General features: G+C 43.3%; 1 protein-coding gene across 1 annotated transcript in view; it reads right to left on the minus strand.

Annotated features, from left to right (window-relative positions):
- Nucleotides 1–289: 289 nt before the first annotated feature.
- The window catches only part of faf1 (Fas (TNFRSF6) associated factor 1), a 60,031-nt gene continuing 36,662 nt past the window's right edge, over nt 290–23,658 (minus strand). Inside the window, exons 13-19 of the mRNA XM_070961602.1 lie at nt 22,039–22,193; nt 17,274–17,410; nt 17,041–17,129; nt 12,699–12,779; nt 12,107–12,184; nt 8,116–8,331; nt 290–1,083 (exon numbers count right to left, since the gene is read on the minus strand). Of these exons, the coding sequence (XP_070817703.1) occupies nt 1,000–1,083; nt 8,116–8,331; nt 12,107–12,184; nt 12,699–12,779; nt 17,041–17,129; nt 17,274–17,410; nt 22,039–22,193 (840 nt within the window). The 3' untranslated portion in view covers nt 290–999. The remainder of the gene's footprint in view (nt 1,084–8,115; nt 8,332–12,106; nt 12,185–12,698; nt 12,780–17,040; nt 17,130–17,273; nt 17,411–22,038; nt 22,194–23,658) is intronic.

Below are 23,658 nucleotides of genomic sequence, written 5' to 3' on the forward strand. Positions count from 1 at the left end.
TGAGCAATCTGTTGGCTTGTGGAGCAGTGGGTGTTAAAACCAGGGGGCACGCAGACCGAAGGGGCACTGCAGATGCTGCGAGTGTCCCGTCACGTCTCATCCCCGCGGCAGATGGCGGACGGAGGGGTGCAGGCGGTGGGAGGGGCGGGGATGGGGTGGAGAGTGGAGTCTGGGGATGTTCAGGGGGTAAATACAGGTGGAGAGGAGACGGTCCGGGCCTCTGCCCGGCACCATCTCTTCTTGCTGTTCATTCTTTTTTTTTTTTTCTTCCATTTTTTAGTATTTTTTTGATTTCAAACACAAAAACCATGTCTTAAAAAAGCAGCCTCGGTGTGTTGAATGTGGGAACGAGGGGAACGAGTCCATGTTTTTTTTTGTTTCTTTTTATTTTCCTGTGACAAAGATTTGTCCACTCAGTCTCTCAATGCTGTTTTCGTACGGTGTTGTGTTTGTGTTGTGAGAGAAAACCATGACACAGCAGTTGGGAACGTGAAGGTGTGAAGTGCATGAGGGGGAGAGAAGAAGAAGAGAGGGAGAGGGAGGGGGGGAGAGAGATGGGGGAGAGAGATGGGGAGGGGGAGGGAGGGGGAGAGAGAGAGAGAGAGAGAGAGAGAGAGAGAGAGAGAGAGAGAGAGAGAGAGAGAGAGAGAGAGAGAGAGAGGGTTTGGGGGAGGTGAATGTTTGGCTGTGTGCTTGTGATACTGTCTTTGCTCCTCTGTGCAACACGTGTACACTTGGCATTCATGTGCCACGACCAGGCCGAGGGCAGAGAAGCTTACTTGCACTTGTGTGTCACTGGATGTGCATGCCAGTGTGTTCATGTACGTCTGAGAGGATGGTGTGTGTGTGTGTGTGTGTGTGTGTGTGTGTGTGTGTGTGTGTGTGTGTGTGTACTGTAGGCCCAGCTGGTGGGGGCCCATGCTCGGTGACTAGTGTGTGTCCAGCCAGTTCATCAGTCTGTCAGTCAGTCGGTCCTCTCAGCTATCAGAGGGCCAGTTCCTATTCTTTAGCCTCCAGGAAGAGCGTCTCCTGTGGGAACAGCTTGGCCTCCAGCAGAGTTGACCCTGGATCCAACTGGGTGATCTGAGAAGAGACGAGGTTGGGGAAAACAGGGGGAATATATCAGACAAATGACCAGCTGGTTCAATGATAGGGCTGCAATTAATGACTATTGATTAATCCGGCGTGTATTTATTCAATTTATTCAATGATTAATCGCTCACTGAAAAAAAGGTCCGAAAATAGTGAACCTGATTGTTTCAATCCACATCCCACAGCCCAGAGATAATACATTTACAGTGGAGAAAAGTGGCAAATCCTCACACTTGAGGAGACGAAACCAGCAAATCTGGAACGAGCAAGTGTTTGGGAAAAAAAAAAAAAAATTGTTGGCATACAATTTTCTGCCAATGGACTAATCCATCAATTGACAAACTGTTTCAGCACTCCTGTTTTGGCCTTCCACCCACACTGGGCTGCCATTTCCCAAAACCGTAAGCGAGCTTAACCAAAGTGCTCAGCAAAGTGGAGAGAAAACACCAGTATTAGCAACAAAACTGCTAGACAAAACTTTAATGATGAGGCGTAACGCTACACCAGAAACGATGTTTTAAAATCTCCGGTTTAACCATAATATCTGTTCAATGGCATTTTCAGATTAATCCACATCAGTGCGGACGAGGCCTCAGTCATTCTGCACTGCTGAAACCTCTGGGTGATTGCCTCACCGTACATGCCCTGCGATCCAGACTGGAGAACAGTGTAGCTTTAGTGTAGTTCACTGAATGTGTGTGTGTGTGTGTTTGTGAAAGAGTGTGTAAGGTGTGTATTATTCTAACATGTTTTAGAAAAAAAATCTAGGCAGTAATCTGAGCAGCTCGAGGTTTGTTTCCCTAAGAGGACCATCAGGTTTGTTTTCTTAAAAAGGCTCCAATCCAGAACAAACTGATGAAGGTTACAGGACAGGAGAGAGAGGGAGTGTGTGTTTTGTGAAAGCTCTTTGGTGTGTGTGTGTGTGTGTGTGTGTGTGTAGCTGGGATTGACAGGAGAACTTCGTGTGTTTTTGATGGCTAATAACGACTAATTTCAGTGAAAAAGGTCGAGCAGGAACGTAGCTGATGGAGGAGAGAGAAACATTTATCTGTGCACAACAGCCATTGTCTAAAAGCTGAGGAATAATGCAGTGCCACCCACAACGGAGCTGATCGAGTTAGCTGACGTGAAGGGGGCCTGACCTATGTTTTTTAAAACAGGACAATCTGACTCTCTCTCTGACACCCACCGCGACCGCGAGCCTCTTAGCTTATGTGAGCTAATCACCGGAGGGGTTGTGTTACATCGGGCCAATCTAACACCTGGGCTGGAGGGGCGAGGTGGTGTGACACCGAGATGTGTCCAGGGCTTATCTGATGACTGCTGCGTCAGCCCCTCTGATTAGGGCTCCTATTCTAACCTCACAGTGGGATAATTAACCAGCTCCCTGTACCTGCTGTAGAAGGTCGGAGGGCGAGCAAGCGCTGGTAAAGGTCGGCCTCACAACAAGCAGAGCGACGGGGCCGAGACAGGCTGTTGTATAATGAATGAAATGTGAACTCTAACCATGAACTGAAGCACAACTTCACCTTCTGTGGAACATAAGGCAAGAGTCCTTTCAGTCCTCCTTGTGTCGGAACAATCAAGTCTTTTAAAAAGTATAAATCCTAATAAATGAAAATATCTCTGTAATCAAAGGAGGACCTCTAACTTTTTTTATTTCCTAACTTCTAAAGAATAATTACAGAAATCCGCACTCGTCTTTACTTTGAACAATCTGAGAACTGCGTGGTAATAAACGCTGAGCCTGTGTTAGCTCCTGAAAAACTGTTGAGATGGAATGCATTGATATGAGTAAACACTCAAAATAATTAAAACAATCGACGCATTTTGTTCACTAAAAAAATCTGTAAAACTAGAGGGTGTTCAAGGACTCTGAAAAGACAACAGGAAAAAGAAGAGGAAGCAGTGAGTGAGGGGAAGGCGAGGAGGACATATCCGCATCAGACAACCTCTTCATCTCCCATGGGTGTTTGGAAATGTCACACCATGTGCACATCGGCAGTGTTTGACTCCACGTCTTTCATCTCCTTGTCCTCATTTCAACGTGTCATTTAGACTCTTGACTTGTCAGCGGGGTCCCGGGGAGCCCGGTGCGGGCAGGGAGGGGCTGCCACATCAACCTCCTGGCCCTCACCTAGTCAGCTGCCTCATAGCACAGCGGGGAGCGAGATGCCACGAAGAGAGCTAAAATGGTGTGTGTCTTTATGAGCGTGTGTGTGTGTTTGCTGCAAACATATTTCATCCCAACGGTGGAGAAAAGGACCGACAGGGCTGCTGCGTTCCTTTTCCCACCTCAGGAGCAGCGCGTCGCAAATGGCTGCCATGCTAATGAACCCGACAGGCTGTTATGACACCACAGCGTCAGGTAGGAGTAAATGAGGCTTTGAGGTGGAGCAGGTGTGCGTGTGTGTGCAGACGTGTGTCTGCGGACTAGATACAAGCGTGTGTGTGGATGTGTGCGCTCGTAGTGAATGCAGGATGAGAGCTGGTGCTCGTGGTGCACCAGGGAGAGATGACAGGGGGAGAGCAGCATCTGACTCTGAAAAAGAAAGTAGGGAAACAAGATGCCACACTGACACAGGAGACGGGCGCCATCGGTGATTGTTTACATTGTTATCCAATTAACAGACCATAAGCATGGAGGCATCTGTCAACAAACAAAGCTGTTGTTTTTCCTCTGCTCTGCCTAAGCCATATTCTCTCCTTCTGTGCCGACACAGCCATGCATACATACATACATACATACATACATAGATAAGACAGACAAAACCTAGCTCTCTGCTTTGCAGTTTGTTTTTAACCTTGAGTCAATATAATTTTCATGGACCAATATAGATCAAATCAATCAGCCGAGGTAGGGAGCTGTCTGACTGTTTTAAAAGATGAAATTAGTTTCAAAAGGTTTTCGTCTTTTGTGGGGGAAAAAGGGCTTTTCTGGCTGTTAATTAAAAACACACAAATTAACAGAATAAAAACTCTGAGTTGAACTCTGCCTGCCTGAAGCAAAATCTAAAGATCTGGAAGCTCAGCATTAAAACGCCTAATTTTAAAACTGGAACCAATTAAAAAGACAGATGGTGCTTCTCGGCAATCTTTGATATTTTGTCTTTATTTTGCTATGAAAAAACTGTGTGACATAAAATAATCAGCTAATATCAACCCCCGTGTATTTGGCATTATCAAACGGCAGATTTTAACGGTTAAAACCACCTAATTAGCACTTAATGTGAAGTTTAAAATAAATACCACAATGTAAAGGACTTGATTCAAATGAATAAAACACACTGATAACAGAGGAGGCGACACTAAGCAACGCTCAGCCATGAAAGAAAAGAAAGGGAAAATAAACACAGGCCCTCAAGATGTCCGCTTCCAACATAATCAAACGTGCAGCTGAAATAACGCATTTTTAATGAAGCCATTACAGGCCCTACTATGTTAATTAAAACCAAATAACTTGTCTGTTTTAAACTAGTGTTGTCAAGTGTTTATTTGGCCAATTACAAAAGCAGTGGGAGATCATTATCTGCTGCCAGGAGCGTTGACAGCACGTAGCGCTGGGGCGTGAACAGAAAAGAACAGACCAGAATACGGCACTTCAAAGGGAGAAAAGCGCCGCACAGGCTGGACGGGGGGTAGGACTGAGGGGGGAAACAGAAAAAAAAACAGGGAAGGGGAGAAAAGGAGAGAGCGAGCAAAGTGAGAGAAAATAAAGACAGGCTAGTTTATGCTTAAAAACTACATTTAAATGGGTATTTTAAAAAAAAAATTTTTTAAGGCAAAAAAGAATTCGATTTGGGGGGAAAGAAGTGAGAAGTCACACGGAGAAGGATACAAAGGCTGGAGAGCAAAACAAAAGTATCACTGCAAGAGACCGGGACTGTGTGAGCAGGGAGGTAGAGAGGCAGGAGGAGAGGGAAAGAGGAGGGAAAAGGGAGACGGAGGGAGGGAAAGCTGGGAGGAAGAGGAGAAGGAGAGGGCTGAAGGTGAGGAGGGGGCTGAGGTCCTGAGAGTAAAGCACACTCCCCGAGGATATGACTTAAGACATGTGAAAATACGCTGCTTTCAATGATCATTTGTGACAAAAATGTTAAATTAACGGGTTAAAATATACTCCTTTACCCTCCATGAAGAATCTAGAGTCTATAAATTTGCAAATATTGTTCATGCTGTGATAAAAAAAAGTACGTGTATCAGAGGTTTCCAGTTCCCACATCACGTAAGTTGCATCCTGAACCGTGTGTGTGTGTGTGTGCGAGGTCGTACAATCAGCTTGTCCATTTACGTGTTGGACTGAGATTTAAGACAAACTTTCCCCTTCAGCAGATGAATGTAAAACAAGCGTCTAGTGTCACGCTCTGAAGAGCGTAGCTGAAAAACGTCAGAGTTAAGTAGCGCTAACTGTAACCGCGTACGTGCGTTCGGCTCCGTGAAGCGGTGGGTTTGAGCTACGTGGAGATTATAAGAACAGTCCCGAGGAAGCAACTTTGAGTGAAACTTCTTTTAAAATAAACCGCCGCAGTTCTTCCTGTGAACCGTTCAGATAGCAGCACAAGAAAAACAAAACACAGCAGCATAACAGATGTAAAATCTATTTCAGCACAACGCATGGCCTCTTCTGTGCCACTGTTTATTTTCTCTGCATCTCCGGTTTTGTCTAAGAATTATTCGGCCCAATTCACCGACGGAGCTGGAAGAAGGATTAGGAGAAGGTGAAATAGAGTACAGTATCACAGTGAGGAAAGCAATACGGTGGTTTGACAGTGTTTGGGTGTCTACGAGCAGCTGGGCAGGAAGAGCCGACGGCCGATTGTTCTACCGGCAGTCTAAACATGTCCACCGTGAGCTGGAGGAAGAAGACCTCAGGCCTCTCAACTGTGGTCTGCGCTCAACAAGTATCAAAGAGAAAGGAGGAAATTCTTGAATGAAAAGCTGAAAACTGAAACACTAAAAGTCTCCCCCTCCTTCCTCAAACTCGCTGACAGTCATAGAAACGGAGACAGGGTTAGTTCCCTGAGCACGGCTAAGCCTAGTACAAATGATGCCAGTGTAAGGCCTGCTGTAGTGCTGAAGAGATAAGCCACTGATACCAAATGTTGAGGAAGAGACTCCATCCAAAAATTGGAGACTAATAGACACTTATCCGCGAAGCTCCAGGAAGGTGGAAAAATCAGGAATCAAAGGCATCTGAGCTGACTGATGTTTTAGCTGAAACTGTCAAAGGTTGATTCACAAATGGGAATAAATGATTGATTCACACTGCAGCCCCCTTTTACTGGTCAATAATGGCGCGGTTTTAGCCAAAAATGTTCAACACTTCATTTTCTCAGGTTGGATTGAGTAGATCCACTGATTTGTGTCGCAGCCAAATTGAATGGAAGTGAAATAAAGGAGGCTGACGAGGAGGGAAACGGCAAAAGAAAGAGTGACACTGCACAAAGCTGCTGAAAACTAGAAAAGGGAAAGAAGGTTTCAACAGTTGTGCAGTATTACAAATGCAATAGTGGTCTATCCTCTATCCTCTGATCCTGGCAGAGCAACAGTGAGAGCGTCTGGACGGGATGGAGGCTTTCTATGCTCCCTCTCATTTAATTACAACACAGAGCTGCAGGATTAGACAGGGGCCTGTGTTCACAGCCTCATACTGGCACTACCACTGAGCCGCTTCCCTCCTCTCTTTCCCCAAATCTCTCGCCTTTCTGTTTTCTGGAATTATCTCCCATCTTCTTCTTTTTAATATCTTCTCCACTTGTCTTGTCTATCCTTCTCTCTTTCAGACTGTTTCTCTGATTAAATCTTTTCTTTGTTTAGGCTTTTGTCTTCTCTGTTCTCTTTTCCACCAGTTCTGCAGTCACCATCCTCTTCTCGCTTCTCTACCCCTCTAATCCTCCCATCCTGTTTTTGCCTGAATTTCATCTGCGATGCAGACACATCTTTATCTCTGTCTCAAACACATGTTTACTCTTGATTATAAAGAGACAACTGTGAATCCTTTAAGTGACAAAGTTGTGAGCGGGGCATGTGTTTGCTTGAAAATATTTGTGCATGTGTTGAAGTGTGTGATTGTGACGAAATGAAGAGTGTGAGCTACGTGTTAATGTGTGTGTTAGTTTGAGGTGTTTGTGCCCCAGCGGTCTCTACAGACTACGGTGGCACACTGCCTGGGCAAGCCTACACACACACATGCACATATGCGCGCGCACACACACACACCTCTATACAACCACCACCCACCCCTCCACATGCACCCCGCTCTTGATTAATGGAAATCCCATTTTTGTTTCCAGCAGCATGGCTAATTAAACTGGTAGTTAAAACAGTGCTCATTAGCTCACTACCACAGAGCGCGGCGACCAGGCCCTCTAATGACTGGTTGTAGCTGACTGAGTGCTGCCGGGCGTCAGCAGAAGAGCCATAGAGAATACCACTGTTAGTGCTGACAACTGTATCCTAACACACTCACAGTGTACTGTATTCATGACAGACTGATACTAATTAATATTCACTGAATAATATATGCACGCAGGTGGATGGATAAACAGTTGGCTTAACTTGCCCCATCAAGGTATGAGTAAACAAAAGCAGTGATACACCAGAGCTGCCACAGCACAGATAAGGAAAACAAAAATGATGAAAAGCAAGAAAACACTAAATCATCAATCGTCCACAGCAGACTTTCTTAACTATTGTCCTTTCTGCTCTGTGCTGACAGCCTGAGGTTCAGCCCGGGCCCAAACGGAAAAGCTAATTACAGCTGTGGATCTCTCCAGCAGAGATGTGAGCTGTGGCCGAGTACCCTTCATAACCTGCTGCTACTCTTCTGCAGCAAAGACAAATTTAGCACTTGTTTGTGTGGGCAGAGAACTGTTATGAAAAGACGGCTCAAAATGAGATTGGACGATTCAAAAGTCTTCCCCTCTGCGCTTGTGACTTTAACAGCTTAGATGTGTTGGTCTTTGAAGACTTTCACTGGACATATATAAGCAGAAAGGGTTAATTACAGTAAGATTTAACACTCACATTTCTACGAGGGAAGGTGGTGAGGAGCTTGAACTCTTCAAAGGGGTATCCCTTCGAGGCCACAAAGTTGAAGAGGACCTGGAGCTTACAGCTGCCCAGGAAGCGCCTTTCCAGAAACTCGCCACTCGGTGTGCGGATTCGCAGTTTGCTGATTTGCTCTCCTGAATCCTCGTCGGGCTCTGGCGGTAGGGCCTGCTCCAATGACAAGCGGATTGCCTGCGAAAAGAAGAGGAGAAAATGCAGCATTTTGGTCAGTGCAGCTCACTGATAAGTGTGGACACATCTCTTAATCACTTGAGACAGGATTTCTATTATCTCACTGTTTAAAGGTGGATTTCCTTGTTTGTAGAGGACAGAAGTAACATAAGAATCATGACTGTTTTGGGATCATGCTGCACAGCTTTTCCTCTCCTCACAAACTGATGCATACTTGCTTTTTACACACTTTATATTAAGGTACACATACTGGCTCTTTATTAGTTATCATAAGCACTTATTAATTGGGGGTTAGGGTTATTAAGATTGTAGCACAACTTCCTTACTCACTACCAATAAGGAGTAATTAGGAGGTTATTGAGGGGAAACTGCTTTATAATGACTAATAAAGAGCCAATATGCTGCTAACGTGCATGCTAATAAGCGACTCGTTAACAGTGAATATGTGTACCTTAATATAAAGTGTTATCACATACTCTTTTCCAAGCATACATGACAATGAAAGAAGGAAAATTTAAGGAATGAAGGACTAAAGAAGAACATAAACATTTTTTCTAGATATCTTAGGGATTCACAGTGTTGCGTGAAGGCAGAGAGGTTTACATACAGGTGCTTGTGGGAGGCACCTGTCATTACTGGTGCCGCCAGCCTATTATCATTACAAAGTCTCTTTATAATTCACTCATTTCACAGTCTGTTGACAATAGAGTGAGCCAGAGTAATACTGTGACAGGTAGCCAAAACACAAAAGTTATTAGATTAATTCGGTGATGATCTAAAATCAGTTGGAAACTTTTATTATCTGCTTACAGTAAATTCAAACCAGAGATTGAACAGTACCACTGGCAGTGACGAGGAAGATGACACACAATCCAAACAAGTATGAAAGCCAGGCCAAGAAGTTGATTGCAGTACTGTTGCCTGACATTAATTAAAAGGTCTTCTTGTTCTGAGAATGTTATTAAATTAGTTGCCCTGTGTCTCACCCTGTTCCCTGAAGCATGCTGGAGCTCAGAAGGTTGCCAAGTAGCATTTCACTATGTGAAAAACAGCTAACTGTATTCCTGGTGCTTCATGCTTTCTTGCTGATATCGTGCTGGTTGAACACCTCAGTGTCCACCACAGATCGTTTAAAGTCTTGTTTCATCAGAGCTGAGAGCTTATGTCAGAGACTCTAAATTTGGTAAGACAACAGAAAGACAACCATCGACATAAGCATCATCCTCCGCAGCAAAGCTAATCAGGTCTCCTGCTCTCCAAAAACCGCACTTCAGCCGCTCCCTGGAGCCTTCCTCGTCTTTCTGCTCGTGCCCCCTCACCTCCTCCTCCCCCGGCTTGTTGTTCCTGTTTGGCCAGCCGGGGAGCATATGCTGTGACAACACGCCCCGGCTTTATTTACACACCATAATGCAATTATATTTCATAAGAGTGTACAACAGTAGCTCATTAGCAGCTTCTGGTGTTGGGTGGGCAGGGTAGCACGCGTGCCGCTCCACCATCAGCTCCCTCAGGTAAAAGAGCTAATGCTGACTGAGTTAAAGGGGCCCCCGGGGACTAACTTCCACATACACAAATAACAGAAAGGCGTGCATGTGTGTGTGGTGGTGGACTTACAGACAGTCAACCACAGACACAAGCATAAACACCCACACAAGTGAGAGGCAGCGTCCCTAAAGAAACCACAGGACACACGTCTGGTCGAGCCTCTGGCCCAGGCAGCTCCACACAAATAATCTGAAGCATCTATCCGTCCATTTATCTGCCTCTCCAGCTCCGCTCGGCTAACCGCAGAAAGCAAACAGACGACAGGTGCCACACAACTGTATGCTAAGACCCCCTGAGAGGTAAATAGTAATGTCAGCCTACACATGCACATGAAACACATCCACACTGCAACCCCCCACCACTCCAATTCACCAACTCTTCTGTGCACAAAGGCACAAAATCACAGAGAATGCATTCCCACAAGCATTGTTCGCTCTCTGGTGGCAACTGCTGTTTTCGTTGTGTCTGCAGTTTCTGTCACACACAGTGGCACCTCATAAGACAAAATAAGACAAAGCAAAAGTGTCTACCAGACACTTGCCTCCCCAATGTAGAAATTGGGCTGTCCCAGTATTACTTTATTTATTATCATTAAACCTTTATTTAACCAGGTAAACGCTGCTGAGATCTGAAATCTTGTTTTCAAAGGATAGCAGCATTACAGTGATTCAAACCACATGCACACAAGCATTAAAAAGACGAATCAAAGCATACTGTAGCAACTCACAGAAGCATGTCCCTAAGAAGACAGACAGGGGACAGAGGACTGAGCTGAGGAAGCTTATCCTGGCAGTCTGAAGTCTATTGACCTTTATGTAAGTATATGAGAAGTAACGTAGCAATTCAGGAAGAAGCGCCTGGATGAAGAGCAGCATCCATGCAAAATCCAATGTCAACTTATCTAGTTTCATAAAATAACGAAAACAAATACAGTTGAAATATGAATTTCTCCTAAATTATCTATAGTGGAAAATGTAATGTCTGATTCAAGCTGCTACAAGAAGCTAGTGTATTATTGTAAATTAACATTTTCAGTTTTTCTCCATATGTTACTTGTATTTAAACATGTATAAAACATGTATTACTGTTTAAACTCATCACTCAATAACAGAATCAATAGGTGAAATAACTGATGAAATTAAGAATTTTGAAAATTCTTCAGTATGAATTCCCAATTTTCTTTCCATCTGTTTGATGCACTGCCATCTGAGGAAAATGCAGTGTCTTGTCATGATAAAAGAAAAGGGCACTCGTTTCCAATTTTAGATCCACTTTGGGTCGTGCTTCACAGTTTTAGAAACTCCCACAGCCCGGCTCCAGCAGCTGCTGTTCTCTCATATTTATGAATGTCTTCACTGGAGTACAACACCAGTACGTTAGCACAGGAGACGCCATGGAAACCTCTGAGCATGGCCCCAAAAACTGACATAAGTAGGAAACACAAGGCTATTGTTGTTGAAAACACACAAGCGTGCACACAGTTTGGTTAGTGGACTACAGTGATATAATTAAGAAGGCCAGGCCTGGGACTCCTTTGTTGTTGTCTGTTTAACGTAAGTGACAAATCACCTGAGCGAGCCGGGTCACCCAATACCACTCAGTGCCTCCAGGCTCTCTGCTGTTGAGTAAACAACAATCAGCAGGGACTACACTGTATTACTATAGACTGTATTACAACATTGGTGCCATCCTCAAAGACAATTATTGTTTTTCCTGCATGCGTGACAGCCTGTGTGTGTGTGTCTGGCCCCTCTTCACATACAATAATTGTTTTCAAATGAATGTGTGTGTTTGCTTAGGTTGTGTGTGTGTTTGTGCACAAGCCTGTGTACATGAATTGCCTCAGTCTTTTGTTCACCTGCGTTTCAATATGAGGCTGTGTGCTATACCCACGTAAAGGAGTTAAAAAGAACAATAACTGTGTGTATGTAAGGTGACATTGGCAGGGATGGGCCTCGCTGTAATTAGGATATTTCGCTCCTCTGAAATGGCTGTATGCCTGCTCGCCCACACAGCACACGCTTCACTGACTGGCAGGCTTCACCAAAACCGCAATCTAATTGACTCATTATTGTGAAGTGAGAGCAAGACGGATAAAAATCGTCAGCACAATCACTGTATGCTGGCAAAACATATCACTGCTCAGCCTCGCACTGATGAAGTTGGAATATTAATTTAGGTCATTTGCATAATGTGAGTATGGCGTGTGTGTACGGCTGTTTACTCTCACCTCCTTCTCCTCCTCCTGCTCCTTTCTCATCTGTTCCAGGCGAACCTGCTCGGCCTCTTCTCTCTCTTGGGCTTCTCTCTGAAAAGGAAAGAAAAGTAACAGCAGAATCTAAATCAAAATGCCACATGAGGTGCAAGGCTGAGGACTGTTACTGTGTTTCCAAGCAGCTTTTAGGCACTCAGGTCTATAAATCAAATACAAATGACATGACACAAAATCCGAGGAAAGCAGCAACTCCTCATATCTGAAAGGAAAAGGAGTGATTGTTTTTTACTTGATGAAGGACTTAAATTAATCAATCAAGATGAACGCAGAACAATTTTCTGTCCATTGACTAATTAATAAATGAGTAATTGCTTCTGCCCTTGGGTCACTGTTTTTCATTAATATGCACTCAACAGCATTAAATCCTACGACAGCAGCTACTGTAGTGAAACTTACTGTTTAATGAGCAACTCAAGTCAGATAAAAAGAAACTGATGGTAACAGAAAATCATAGTAAAACCCAAAAATCACATGTACTGACAAGCGTACCTTGACAAACTCAGAGTGCACCAATTCAAGCAGACAACTTGATTTATTCTGAAAATACCTTTTTACGGTCAGCCTCTAAAGACAGACGGTAAGCCTCGTCCTGTTCTCTCTTCACTGTCTCTCTTGCCTCGCGCTCGTCCTGGGGAGAGAGCGGGAGAAAGAAAGTGGGGCCCATTAACTAACGACATAATGAGGGACACAAGGACAAAACATCTAAGCTGAGGTGCCGGGTGCGGGAGCCAGAGAGAACCAAGGAAAAGAAAATGCAGCATGTCAAGTGTGGTTACGTACAAACACCAGGTATGAAAGAGTTGCACCAGAGGGGAATTCATTGTGACCGGGCTGTCATTTACTAGACCCCGAGCCTCTTTTATGTTTCCTCATCTCAGTTTCACCGTCCCTTTCTCTTTCATTCACGTCGCCTCTCTCTTCCTGTTTGTACAGAGGGAAGGGGACAAGCCTTCTCTTTCTACCTGCTGTGGCTACAAAGTGTTCCATAAAGACTGGGACTAAATACGAGCGTCCATTGTGTTAACAGTGCACAGCCATTAGTTTTTTATTTTCTGAAGGCCCACGCTGAGTGCCAGGCCGGATATGGCAAAGTAAGCTTATTGTGATGATCAGAGGGCTACTGCGCAGCTAAGCAGTGGCAAAGCAAAAGCACACTGTGTATTGTTGTATTCAATCAGAAAATGCAAAGGATACATTTGTGCTTTTGGCCCACATAATAGACGAACACTGAAAGGAAACTGTAAAAGAATGGTAGAGTGGGACAAAAGCATCAAAAGTGGCTACCTTCAATAGACTGGCCCTGAGTCACGCAAACATGTCGCACATTAACTCGTGTTTGATACCCATTTTGTGCTGCTGTGATATGCTTTCAAATGCATCATCTGCTTTGAATGACCTCATGTGCACGAGAGGCACGAAACGTTAATCTTTCGCATATCTGCTCGAACGCAATGTGATTTTAAAGAGCTCATCTTTGAAGGGAGTGAGAAACAGATTTTCCACAGCTATATCTTGGCTACTCATCAAGTTGGCTGGATGTGCGGTCTTATAGTGGCGCTAATAAACTTGAAGTCAGAAATGCAGGCTGTCACACATTTAATGTTTGCTCACATAGCAAATAAGGCAAAGTGTTACAAAAAGCTATTTTTTTTTTATTTACCATTTCATTTTGGATCCAAGTGGCTTAGAGCTACTTTAATTGCGACAAATTTTACATATAATCACTTGCTTTTTTGGCAGCAGTGTGGCTCACTGTAACATCACAGCAACAAGGTCCAGCACTAAAGCTCAGCTCGCCTCTTGTCCTGCCTGTGGACCTCGCATGCTTCCCTGATGGTGGGCTACGTTTCCCCAGGGTGCTTCAGTTTGCTCCAATACCAAAATATGTGCATGTTTGATGACCGAAACTTTGGTTAATTTTGGCTGCTCTTCACATGAAGCGCATTTGGAATAACCTGACCTGAAAACGGTCCGCGACGCAGACCACAAAGCCTCGCGCTGAGTTGTCAGTCGGTTACTAACGACTAAGCTAAAACACAGACAACCATAGGAATGACTGGCGAGTCAATAGGGTTGGTTGAAGGCGCGACGTGGATGTTCAGCTGCTCCGCTTCCAGACAGACACAAATGTGACTGACAGAGAGGAATGTCTGGGTTGAGTGGATGTCTGTGCTTGTGTCTGAGTTTGTCTTTGGAAAGGTGAGGTGGGAAAAAGAAGAAAAACAGAAAGAAAGAGGGAACGGAGGAAGAGAGAGAGAGAGAGAAATTCACCAACGCCTCGGAGCTGCTACAGTGAAGCTGGGATTAGTCTCGTGTCAAGCTTGACTTCACCTTGGACATGGGATAGGTCCTGTCAGATACAGGATATAATAAAACCCTGTGGTTATTAGTACTAATCATGAATAATCACACTGGAACATTACGCTTTCAACATCACTTATACTCTCTATGCTGTCTTCTTGTGACTTTTTCTCAAGCTATTTCCTCCTGGCAGGCCCGTGTTTCAGTAATTATCACACTTTAATATCGTTTGAGAACGGCTTTACTGCACTCTTATGCTGTGGCAAATCTGATTTCTTATTTCTCACACAGATCTCAAGCCAGTTGCTGCAATGATTATAAAAGAAGTGATAATAACGCAGCAATAAAACACAATAATTGTGCAGATGGCATGAAAAAGATGAAAAATGAAAAAAATGCTCTGATGCTCTCCAAGAAGAAAAACCAAACCGGCGTCAAGGAAATGAAACATGTACAATCGTTTTCAAAACAAAACTATTTTATGCAGCAGTGAGCCAACTACTGGGGACTAAATTTAATGTTTCCTGTAAAGATGGTGACATAAGAAGCATGTGTGCTACTCTATTTAAATAACAAAACATAGCTTTGAATATTTTTAAATATTATATACGATCTCTACACAACACAAGTGTGTGTAGTCAACTAGTTCCCTTTAGAGTGAATAGGGCCAGTTAGTGAATGGGAATACTTTTCTTTTGGTACCAAGTAGTCATTCTGTAATTTCTGACTTAAATGTATGGCAGCTAGTGTTCAGATGACATTTAATATTGGAGAACTTTGTTGAATGGAGACTGGGTTGTGTATCTATGAAACTGACATTGTACTGAGTATTGACAAAAGTATCCTTTTGGTATCTGTACTTGCTTTGACACTAACGCTGAGAGAATTCAAATGACGCCCAGCCTTTCGTGAACCTTATGGTAAGATTCACAGTCTGATCCGACACAAGCACATACTCTGAATGCCTGTTGTTGCTTCTTGTCATTAATGATAATTTGATGTCTGACAAGAGAGACAAACCAAAGAGAAGACAGGGTATTGTAGCAATAATTACAACACAAAGGGAACAGCTGTCACTCAAAACTCAGTGAGCCCTGTGAGGAAGTCTAACCCTCAGAGTGTGTGCGTGTGTGTGTGACAAGATTCATTCCTTAAGCACGGTTCCCACAACTGGAAACGCTATGACTATCCACATTAGCATTGTTAGAGAAGCTGTTTGGTTGACTGACTGTTCAACTGTTAAATATGATGTGACATCTGTCATCTATAGATACAGTAGTCAAAAAGGAGGCACGACAATGTAGGAGAGAAAAATTTGGAAATAATTGAGACTCCAACAAAGGATTTCCCAGCTGACTCACAGACTGAAACACCTGTGTGTGTGAGAGAGATATATAGGAAGAACAGGGTCTTATTCTACAGGAATATTTCCATTACTTATTAAATTAAAAAGTGACTTTAGTTGCTAATTCCCAAACCTCTGACAATAATTCTAACAATAAAAAGAAAAAGAAAGCTTGGGAGGATTACTGCTGTCTGAAAACCTGCCTGGGCAAAAACACAGTGTGTCCTTCATTCTCTTGTTTGATGTCACAGAGTAAACATGTAAGTAAGTGGTTAAGAGGGTCAGGTGAAAGTCTTTGACTCCCTGTCGTACTGTCCCAGATCCCTGTCCATGACATCAAAGGCTACCAGCACTGTTCCCTCACTTTCTTGTATCCCTCAATGGTGTTTGTCCACTTTCTATTGGGCTAAAAGAGGTAGTCGACAGACACAGAGCAGCGCAGTGGTACCTACACACTGCACTGAATGGGAGACGAGTCTGAGCCCTGTGTCTATTTAAATGCCTGTAGCAGGTACATTAAACTAGAACTAAAGGGGAATGAGGTGAAATGGTTAAGCATTCTCTGCTTGTCATTACACGTATGCCAAAGTGTAACAATGCCGTCTCATCTGTCCCAGCATGTTTCCATTTACCTCTTACGCAAAACGTCAAAGACTCGCTCAACTGTCCCACTAGGGCCTTTGAATGTGGCAAGAAACATAGGCTACAATGAGGTAATTAAGGTAAAGATGGTCTGAATTGTTTCTCGGGGGTCCTCAAAGGTCCAAAAGAAAACCAACCTGGGGATAGTTGGGCCAATCTGACATAGACCCCCGGATAACAGACCCGAATTAAAGTGTGGTTAACGGAACGAAATACAGAGAGGACACCAACCCTGACAGCAGCATGGCCACGGGTGAAAAAAGGAGCAGCACACGTTATTTTATCATTATGAAATTCTGCAACTGCAACCCTTTAAAGTGATATCGACACTGATGACAGAGTTTTTGGCTGGGATATTAAGAGGGATGAGCAGTGTTTCCTGTGTGGATGTCATACTGTATTACATGAAAACATGTCAATGTTACCTCTCCCTGCCCCTGATGTCACCAATATGAAAAAAAGCAGATTCTCTCATTAAAAAGAAAAGATGATCCATCGCGATAAGTCATAAGGAGATATTTTTCTAAATGCTCCAAAGTATTTTCTCCATGTTTAGGAATCAGTGGTTGATAGTTGCCTCCTGATAGAACTCAAACCTTACCTCATCTTTGATGTCCTCTTGCTGTTGTGCTGTAAAGATCTCCATTGCTCCCATTAACCTCATCATCAGCTCGTCCACTGTTGTATTGCCTGAAGATTAAAAAACAAACAAACAAACAAGCAAAAATGTAAGAAAAATCCTAATCTACAGTGTGTAATTTAATCTGTTTTTACATGACAGACACATACTTATCAATAATAATAATATCATACTATAAATAATGGCGTAATTACCTTGAATAACATTTAGGACCTCATTGGATGTACGTTTGCCCATGACTATAAGGAGCAGGGGGAACTGGTCTGTCTTGTATGTCCGTATAGTCTGTGTCACCACACTGCCAAAGTGCCTCGTACACATGGTGAGTAGTCTGGAAGACAAAGAAATGGCCCCAACTGATTATTTTTCTTGAAACTGAACACACAGCATGAGCCTGTAATGACAAAAACAATACATAGACCATAAAGCAATCACATACTTGCACACGCATGTACATAAGTACACACAAAACATCTTTAAACAATATGGAAATGGAGGCGTACACTGCAGCTTTTCCACTGCTGCAGAAAAGAGAAATACACACAACTCGTGGCATTAAGGACTTTAAAACCAATTCTGCATTTTCTTATTCCATCAGAGCGACATGCTATCTCAATTGGGACCACATATGAATTAGTATTCCTCACCAGACACCCAGAATTGATAGGGCAAGAGAGGATTTCTTATTCCATTACAAAGACAGAACTTTTTAAATTAACATTTCAGAGAGGGAAAAGGGTAGCAGGCAGCTGGGGCCCCGCCAAGCTCCCTGTAAATGTCATAATATTAATGAATTGCTATAGACTGAATGCAAATATAGATTAGCTTTTCTCCCGCCTTTTAATAAGATCTACTTTAATAACTGGCTGGTAAAATAGAGAAGTAATGGAATGGATGGAGGGACAGCGGGTCAGAGGAAGAAGATAGATGGAAGGTATGCTGTCTGAGAGGAGGTGTAACTCATTAAAACATGAGGCCAAAGCTGAGGGAGCTACTTGCAGAATTCTCAAACTGTGCAACTCAGTACTTGAGCTCATTGTGGTATTTTTTAAAGTAATACTCGTACCAGTACATGCTGAAAATATGAATGCCGGACTGAAAGACCAGTGAGAATTTAGAAAGGTACAGCACCTGAGCGCAAAGCAGGACTGAAATTTAAGATGTGCCAGGAAGAAGACTCACCTAAACTTTTAAAAATGTTAAACTTTGAGTGACCCGCATCTTGCGACGAATAACTTGGGCACCCTAAATCCTACCGATCATTTTGTCCTGACATTTGTCCCTGTTCAGACCTCAACCTACGCAGACCATAACAATAGCCCACAGGGAAACTCTAACCTGTAATGAAAGGCCAAGGAACAATGGACACTAACTTGAAGGGTAACCCAATCTTAAATCTCCCATCAAACGCAAGCAAACCTGCTTTGGTTTCTATCTTAAAACTAAGGGAGTCAGTCCACCACAGTAAGAATCATCATCACAACACAAAAACAGCTCAAGCTGGAAACACAGCCTAAACCTACTATGTATCCATTCTGCATAAAACAATGACAAACAATGTGTGTTGTAACCAAGATATGAAGCACTTATGAATCCACCTATAGAACAAGTATGGACACAACACTGAGTGCAGGAGGAAGTCAAGCTATTGCAAAAACAAAGGTGAACAGTTCAGCGCGGTCTCATCCACCCATAATATAACATGGTAAGGTATGTAGCCTCGTCTGTACCAGACATGTGGCCTTTGAAATCCTTCAGGGGTAACTAAATGTAGAGGAAACACCTGCACGGAACTTGCAGCTAACATGAGATTAAGCCTCAGCTCCGATGGTTAATGTGACTGACAGCTTCTAATTTGTCACCCATCCCATCGCCATCGCTCACTGCACATCCTGACAGCTAAAATAGTAAATGTTTCCCTGGTCTGTCACATCACATATCTTCACATCAAAGCGGTGCATGAAGATGCGAGCAGACTGGTCGGACCTGACATTTGCTCCACCGAGCAGCTGATGAGTCAGGCTTGTACAGTAGCACTGCAGGGAATGTTTTTGCCAGCCACCTGTATGGGAGCTCGTATGGGAACCGGATGTTCACTGTGTCGTACACACTTTGTTTCAGAGCGAACGCGGACATGTTTTGATTGGAAAATGACATTTTGTTCACCCTCTAAACCAGTTATGTTTTCAGGTTGGAAAACGTCAAGAGGAGAAGTCAAGTGTTCAGAACAGGTCTGCACAGTGGTTAATCTCTGCTCTTGGCCGTTAAGACTCTGACTTACACTCAAAGGTCATTGACAGTAAAATGAACACCTGTATTGCTGGGTCATTGTACTGGACTGCATTACATTGTACAGGTGTTCATACTACTGTGTCAGGCCCATGTATACTGTTGAAGGTCCAAATCTCTACAAAAGGCATTAGCAAGAAAATAAAGTCACTCTAGTTGACTTGTGCAGATATGTTAGCATGAAATAAAACGTGTAATAGATTTGTGGAAGAACGACACACACTGATAAACTGATCTACTTTCAACCCGTTTATCTACTGATAGTTTAAATATTTGCCATGTGCAATGATAATGCAGCACCTGTACAATATATCAGATTCATTTCCCATGGGTGACAATTACACTGGCATCCAATCAGCGGAACTGCATTTATGCATAATTAATCATTTAACTGGGAGGCCTGTGAGAATACAGAGAAAAGCAACAGGCACATTCCAATATCAGCAGGTTCAACACACACACATGCACGCACACAGGCGCTGGCGCACGCACACGCACACAATATTAGGATACCTTTCTAACAGCCTGTGTGATTGGTGCCAATCACCAGTCACTTTAGATCAACCAGAGAGCGTGAGAATGGAGAGACGCGGTGTATTTGTGAGTGAGCGAGCGTGCACATGTGCATGCATGCGTTAGCAGCAAAGCTGTGACTAGCTGTGTGTGATGAAAAGCTCCAGATGTTGCCTGCTTTTTAATGTGCAATAAAAAGGCTCAGCTGGGGCAAAAAGCAAAGGAGGCCAATGGGAGAGAAAGGAGCGTGGAATGAAGGAAGGAGGGAATTTCCTTAAAAGAAATAATGGAGGGGTGAGGTCAGGGTGCGAGTCTTTCTTAAATGGCTGCTACCAGAGGGCAGGCTTAACTCTGGAGGTTCTGGGGAGAGGGAGAGAGTTGAGGTAGTGGGATAAAGAGGTGGGAAATAAAGAGAGATGGAAGGATCAGGAAAGAGAGAGAGGAGAAGGAAAAGATGTAGCAGAAAGATGAGGGGAAGCAGGAGGGTAATGAGGCTTGCCCTGTGCACAATGGTAATGAGCAAACCCTATCAAACCCTCAGCAGGTCCACCTTTACCTCCACCCTCTCCGCAGCACAACACTTGAACCTGCAGGGGATCACACACTGTAGACTAGATTTACCTTCAAATTCCTTTTTCAATATTTTTCTACAAAAGTTACGATCCAAATATAAATATTCATCCTAGCATCAGGAGCTGTACGATTAACAGGTGTCGCACAGACCTGCCAGTTGCCAACACAGACTGCTGGAGCTGCACCAGCATTTTGAGTGTAAATGGAAAGATAGAGATGTTTGGACTCCAAGGGAGTCCTTCATCTCCCACTGACCCTCTATTCAGACAGCTTAGTCAAGATTGCCCAATCAGGGGCCTCACCATGCAAACACAACGCCTTTTGTTAGCATGCAACCTCAGAGGTTCAAAAAGAGAATGAAGTAGAAGAGAGAAGGGAAGACAGAGATACAGGGTGTGAGCAATGGAGTGAGAACTGAATGCCAGCAATTAAGGACACGTCCACACTGACGCCCATAGATTTGAACACACTGTTTATGTCTCAAATGAGGTTCCATCCACACTAACATTTTGGATGATTTTCTAAAAGCTCACTGTACACATAGAAATGTAATCACTTTAATATGAGTATCAAAATCAGTGACAGTAGAAAAGGACAGCAACAGCTTCATTGACAGGGTATTCTGGCAGTTTGTAGGGTTCTCAGCACACAGTCAAGCTGCTCTCCTCCTGAAATACATTCAATATCCTCTTTATTAGACACAACCACTATGCAAACAGTTCACTCCCAGAGACAGTAAGTCACATAAATAAAACATAAGAAGTAAGCATGCAGTCAGGGCTTCGAGGTTCAGTTATTGCTCTGCTTAACTTAACAGTTGGCAAAATGCAACACTGAACATAATGTGGTTCTGACAGGTGTCAGCTCTTCAGAAAGGCCCAGGGAACACATTCAGTGTTTAACGGGCAATTTAATTTATTTTTTAACAACCTGGGTTTCATAGCTTTGGCCGCCACTGCAATTGACTGTCAAAACTGTCTAGCTTCATTATGACCCTTAAAGGCCAGGAAATACCACTGGACTCAGCAACATAATCCATGTATTACTGCAATTTCAGATATGGCTCATCATTTACATGTTCACCTTTGATTTTAAATGTAAATATTTGCTAACGATTGAACTACACTAACCATTGCTCAAGCAGCAATGTTTCATGGGCTGTGGCGTGGAAAAACTTAAAACTACTTGTTATTGGAGGCTGACAAAATATAAAACTCCACACTACAATGTAATCCAATACTAGAGCGCCATGAATTATTACTGTGAAACATTACTTAAGTTGAATTCATATCCGTCTGACACAGTCTCAACAAAATTTAGACCTTAGAAGTGTCACAAAAGCAGTATTTTAAGGCAGAACGTTGGTACTTACTTAAGTCAAGTTAAGTCAAAAGTCATATCATACTACCAATACACAAAATAATGCATTGAACAAATTTGTCTTTACTCATACCACAAGTGCAATATTGAGTAAAGGCAGAAAGATGAACAGAGATCAGGGAACAAAATACAACATGGCATAGCTGATAAATCCTGCAGCTCTATGGACTAGCAAGCCACTTGAAAATAATCAAAATTTGATACCTGGCTTTGTTTGCTTCTTTAGTGACATCCCAGGCCCATGTTATGAAGTTCTGGCTCAGATAGGAGACAATGGAGTCAGCGCACATCATTTGGGAGCAGAAGACATTGCTGAGAACACTGTCATCGTTGTGGAGGTAGATGGCCAGCAGCTTCCTCTGTGCAGAGGAGGAGGAAAGAAGGAGAGAAAAGCAAGTTAAGCCCCTTCCACACATACAATATATCCCTACAATGCATACGAACACCTCCTGCATGGGCACATGTCTGAATGGGAAAATGGGATCAAAATTCGGGGAAATCTGTACTGACAATTTCCCAACTCAAGACAGAGTAAGAGTTCACAGAAAATGCTGGGACGGCTGTGTTGTGAATGAAAGTATGTAAAGGGATGACCAAAGACGCTTTCATGTGGAGCAACTGAACCAATCACAAGACTCCGCTGATGATGTATCTCAATCAGCAATTTGTTTATGGTTAGTAAATCATGAAAAATCATGTCTAAAAAACGTGTTGAATATTAAATAGATTACAAGAGCACCAGTCAACACAGCTCCTTGCCCTCTGAAAACAATCAGAGACGTCTTTCGTTGTGTCCATGTAGAGCCTCGCCCCTGCTTCTTCTTCTTCTGTTGAGCTTTGAGCCGTTTGGCATCCATAAGTGTTGCATCACTGCCATCTGCTGGACTGACCCTTGCCCCACCTATTCGGAATTGCCACGGTATGTGTGAAAAGGCGCAAGGCAGAAACCTTCCTGAATGTGGCTGCATGTGTGAACAGTGAGAATCACGAGCAGCGTCTGAAAGGTTATCCCAGTAATTTACTGGGAACTTTGTGTGAAAGAGGCCTTAGAGGTTAGAGAAAGAAAAGCTGTGAATAAAATGCACCACTGATTCCCTCTGGACGTTTGTCTCGAAGTGGAAAGGCCAACTGACTTTAGTTTTTTCATTGGATTCAGTGTTGGGGTATAGCTGAGAGTATAGATGGCTGTTAATAGATGGATGCAGGAGTCTGAGGAAAAGAGAGCGAACTGGTTACAAGTTTGATGACTAACTTTAACACAAACACCTTAGAAAATGATGAACCGACAAGTCTGTAATCCGTCTTTGAGATGATAAAAACGAAAAAAATTGCAGCTCTGTGCTGAGATCTCTCAGCCACGTGTGAGTGTCTCATCACTGGAGAGACATTTCCACATTACATGACTATAAAGTGACACGAGAGACCGCTGGGTGCCGAGCCAGCATGACTTCTGCAGACCACAGCGGGGCCACAACTGGCAAAAAAAGCAAATACCACACAAAATCAAATGGAGAGGGGTGTAAATAAAACTTCTCTTGGAGGCGACGAAGATATGGAGAAAACAAAACAGACAAATCACTCTATTTATTTTACACCAAATGCCAGCAGCCTGTTCAGGTTAGTAGCGGCAGGGCCAGACAATATTGACGAAGCTCCAAATCCAAGGATATTGACACCATCATATAAGCCTGGCAGATTCTCCCTACTGACAATCTAATTAAAAAACAAACACACCCACAAACATAAAAGGTTCCAGGGGACAATGTTGGAAATAATGCTCTCTAAATTACATGTCACTTCTCTTGCTATAAAAGAACAAATAAG

This window comes from Chaetodon trifascialis, chromosome 4, assembly GCF_039877785.1.
Source record: "Chaetodon trifascialis isolate fChaTrf1 chromosome 4, fChaTrf1.hap1, whole genome shotgun sequence".
In the NCBI taxonomy this organism is placed as follows: Eukaryota; Metazoa; Chordata; class Actinopteri; order Chaetodontiformes; family Chaetodontidae; genus Chaetodon; species Chaetodon trifascialis.